The following is a 3609-nucleotide window of genomic DNA, read 5'->3' as shown; positions in this document are numbered from 1 at the left end:
TGGTTATTTGGTCCTGAAGCCTGGAGACCTGAGAAGTAAACAAAAAGTTAAAAAACTTTGAAAAAATTGCCAACTTTGATAAAATTGCCATACTTCATACATCTATATTACGACAAAAAAGGTGCCATTGAGAATTCAACACATTGAAGCACTTCGTTCCTACACTGCATCAACATTCAAGGATCTACCTCCAAAAGCTTGGACTGCTCTCTAGTAGTCAAAAAAAGTGTGTGTACCTAGGCCTCGGCCGTGGCACCTGCACCATACGCCAGCGACCCGGGTTCAATTCCCGCCTTGTGGTCCTTTCCGGATCCCACCCCGACTCTCTCTCTCCCACTCACTTCCTGTTAACTTCATTCTTCACTATCCTATCTGATTAAAGGCAGTGTTTTCCATACATTGACTCATTTGTGGCAGCCCATCACATTATCAACATTGACCACCACACAATGATTGTCCATGTTGTACTATTTAAATTGGATGGAATTTGTTCATTGTAGAGCTATGTGCACCTTCGCACATCCTCTCCTTGTCTCTGTCTCTCAAAGAACTTACATGCCTGTTTAAAGAAAACATTAACAGTCCTGCAAGGCATAGAAGACAACTGGCTAAATTGTGTTTAAAACTGTTAGCATCATAACTATGCTGCGCTAATTTTTTAAAAACTGTTGCATTCAAGTTGATTCTGCAAACCTACCACCACAAATAGCCCCGCCCCCCATTGTTACCGTGTAGAAATACATTGTGGACAATGGCAGCTGACAGTATATGAAAGCAGGCTTTGAGGACGTTTTGGTCGAAAAAGGATTTACTTTCCTCCAGAAGCTATCAAAAGGGACTTAATTATGTTATGGAGGGGTGTATGCAAAACTTTAGAATACATACAAGGTGACAAGCAGTTGTGGCGAGTAGCTGTGCAAATCACTGTGCAAAAACCACTGACGTTAATGCTAGCTAGCTAGCTAGCTAGCTAGTGGAAGATTTATACTAAGATATGTTAGGTTACGTTAATATTTGATGTAGTAAGAATATAGTAGTTGGTTAATGAGCATTTTCATCTTGGGATTTAACAGGGAACCTGTGCCCACGTTGTTGGCTTAGTAGCCTACATTACGTCGAGCTGTTGCAAACGCGAGAGACGTCCTGTAGGCTACTGTAGATGAAAATATACCCGGTTTTCTAGCCTCTTGGGGTACCGGCTATCAGTATTACACGTCCCCCTGCAAAACGTTTGACCATGGTTACCCGTCGGGGTTTTTTGAGTTAATAAACTCCATAAATAACCATTAATTTGTCATTTTATGCCTCCTCCCTGTTGTTTCCTATGGAGTTGTCCGAGCTGATGTCCGAGTCCCGTTGAGGCTGGACTGTCATTGGCTCATCAGCGTTCTAAGGGTGGCGCTTAGCGACAGGTCAATTCAATTATGTGGGAAACACTGAAAGGCATAAAAAGCCCAAAAATATATACTTAAAGAAAGAGTTTGTGTACCTCATCATTTTTGTTCTCCAGGCTGCACTTGAGCTCCAGGATCTCATGGCCCTTTTGGCGAGAGAGGCTCAGCAGCTCCTCGCTCTTGGCCTTCAGCTCAGAATTCAGCCAGTCAATCTGATTCTGCAGCAGCTCCTTCTCCTGATCCATACGCTTCTCCTTGTACTGTACACACACACACACATATTAGAGAATTAGGATTGACTACTATGTTTTCACCGAGCTACATACATAACTGCTCTGCACTTAATACACAAACAAGCAAAGCAATGACAGAGGCTTGAATCGTTCATATTTGTTGCTACTGTATAAGTGGTTCTCTTCTTGGTTAGTGATGTGCATGGAACAAACACACGCTAACCCCCTGAATATGCTTTAGTTACACCAAATTTTTGGTGTACATTCACACTAGTGTTTGAGGTTTGAAGTGTGCAATGATGTCAGTTTCAAGGATTCAATACAACTATTAAAATGACCATTAAAGTTCACTAAACTTGAAGAGGGTTTAATTCGTTCTCCAAGCAATGTAACACTGCTTTTGTCTCTGATCACTATGGCTACATCCCTACCAGTTAGTGAATGTTTAGAAAGGGTTTCTTGTGGACATACTGCCAGATTTCAAACTGAGTGTTCCACCAATAGTCATAAGTTTGATTATTACCTTAATGGAGACCTCAGAAGACTCCAGCTCATCCAACTTCATCTGAAACTCCAACTTGGCTGTGCTCACCTCCACCAACTTGTTACTCAAACGCTTAACATCCTCTGGAGAGAGTAAGAAAGATGGTCAACCACATTGGTAACAGAGGGAACTTTGTACATAAATCCTAGTGCCAACAGTTCAGCACTCTGTCAGTGTGGGTGAAAATCAGTGCATGTGACTCCGCGCAATCTCACCGCTCTGGTGTTCAACCTCCTGAGACCTCCGTTCCAGGGTACGGACAAGTTCCCTCTTCTCTGCCTCCAGCTCATCCCGGGCTTTCTGGAGCTGGCTCTGTAAGCATCACGTTAATAAGTAAGAATATAAACAATGTTCCTACAGTCTCCTGTATGGTAGGCTATCGCTCAGACCATTTACCTGTAGGGATTCCAATTTCGTATGAGAAGCTTCGGATTCGTTTTTCTTTTCCCGCACGCATCTCAGCTCTTCTTCTACAAATACAGGGTGAGGACACGGCTGAGCTCGCGTTTAATACATTTAATTTGTCTAACGTATAACAATAGTATTGCACTTACCGTTTTTAGCAAATTCTTCTTTAAGCCTCTTAAGTTCTTGTGTCTGTGACACAAACCGATCTTGACTGTCTGCGAACCGCTTTTCGATTTCAAAGTACTGTTGTTCTGAAATTGAAAACAAAATCTCACATTACTCGATGCAAGTCCAGTTTCTTCGAAACGTTGAATGCCAGTTTGGCTATGCAAGTTCAACCTCTGGCATTAGCTATGCAAGCTAGAATGACTTCTTGACAAACATTCGTTACATACGTTACCAAATAAACATGACAATTGGATACATGACAAACATACGTTACCAAATAAACATGACAATTGGATACAATGGTGCGTTTACCATACAGTTTAAGGTCACCATTAACAGCGTTTACTTGACTAGCTAACGTTAACGTTGTGAATGTGTGAAGTTTAAAAGCATGAATGTTTATGTTAACTAACTTGCTGTACGTTAGCTAAAACTCACTTCTTTGCTTAGCTAATGTTAGCTTAACGTTACTGTTAGTGTACCACAAAATATAACTGCTGATGGCTTATGGGATTCAACAATGGGCACCATATTCAGCACGAACATCTCAAGCATTAACTTAACGTTAGACTTGTCATTTCAAACGAACCGGCTAGGTAACGTTAGCTAAAAACGTTAGCTAAAAAGCTGCTTAGCGTGCTACGTTGTAAGGGTTAACTCAGGTCAAAGTAGTAGTTTCTACTATTATACTCACCGCTATCCACGCGAAACTGTTCGTTGTGCGCTTTCAGACTATCAATCTCACTTTGCTGGTCTGAAATATATTTTTCCAATTTGTTTTGAACGGTCTTTGGAAGTCTGGACAACTCCGTCCGTTCCAGCACCTGCTGCAACACTGCCGCCATTTTTCGTCCAGGGCATC

General features: G+C 41.7%; 1 protein-coding gene across 1 annotated transcript in view; it reads right to left on the bottom strand.

Annotated features, from left to right (window-relative positions):
• tprb (translocated promoter region b, nuclear basket protein) overlaps window positions 1-3609 on the bottom strand; it is a 35408-nt gene extending 31799 nt beyond the window's left edge. The window contains exons 1-7 of the mRNA XM_076278931.1: window positions 3442-3609; window positions 2726-2830; window positions 2568-2641; window positions 2387-2483; window positions 2151-2254; window positions 1490-1654; window positions 1-28 (exon numbers count right to left, since the gene is read on the bottom strand). The exon at window positions 1-28 is cut by the window's left edge and continues 65 nt beyond it. Of these exons, the coding sequence (XP_076135046.1) occupies window positions 1-28; window positions 1490-1654; window positions 2151-2254; window positions 2387-2483; window positions 2568-2641; window positions 2726-2830; window positions 3442-3592 (724 nt within the window). The 5' untranslated portion in view covers window positions 3593-3609. The remainder of the gene's footprint in view (window positions 29-1489; window positions 1655-2150; window positions 2255-2386; window positions 2484-2567; window positions 2642-2725; window positions 2831-3441) is intronic.

This window comes from Alosa pseudoharengus, unplaced genomic scaffold, assembly GCF_046254945.1.
Source record: "Alosa pseudoharengus isolate Yale_2024_CS ecotype anadromous, Long Island Sound unplaced genomic scaffold, YU_APseudo_1.1 YU_APseudo_1.1_scf_11, whole genome shotgun sequence".
Taxonomy (NCBI): domain Eukaryota; kingdom Metazoa; phylum Chordata; class Actinopteri; order Clupeiformes; family Clupeidae; genus Alosa; species Alosa pseudoharengus.
This window is presented reverse-complemented; position numbering and strand designations above follow the sequence as displayed.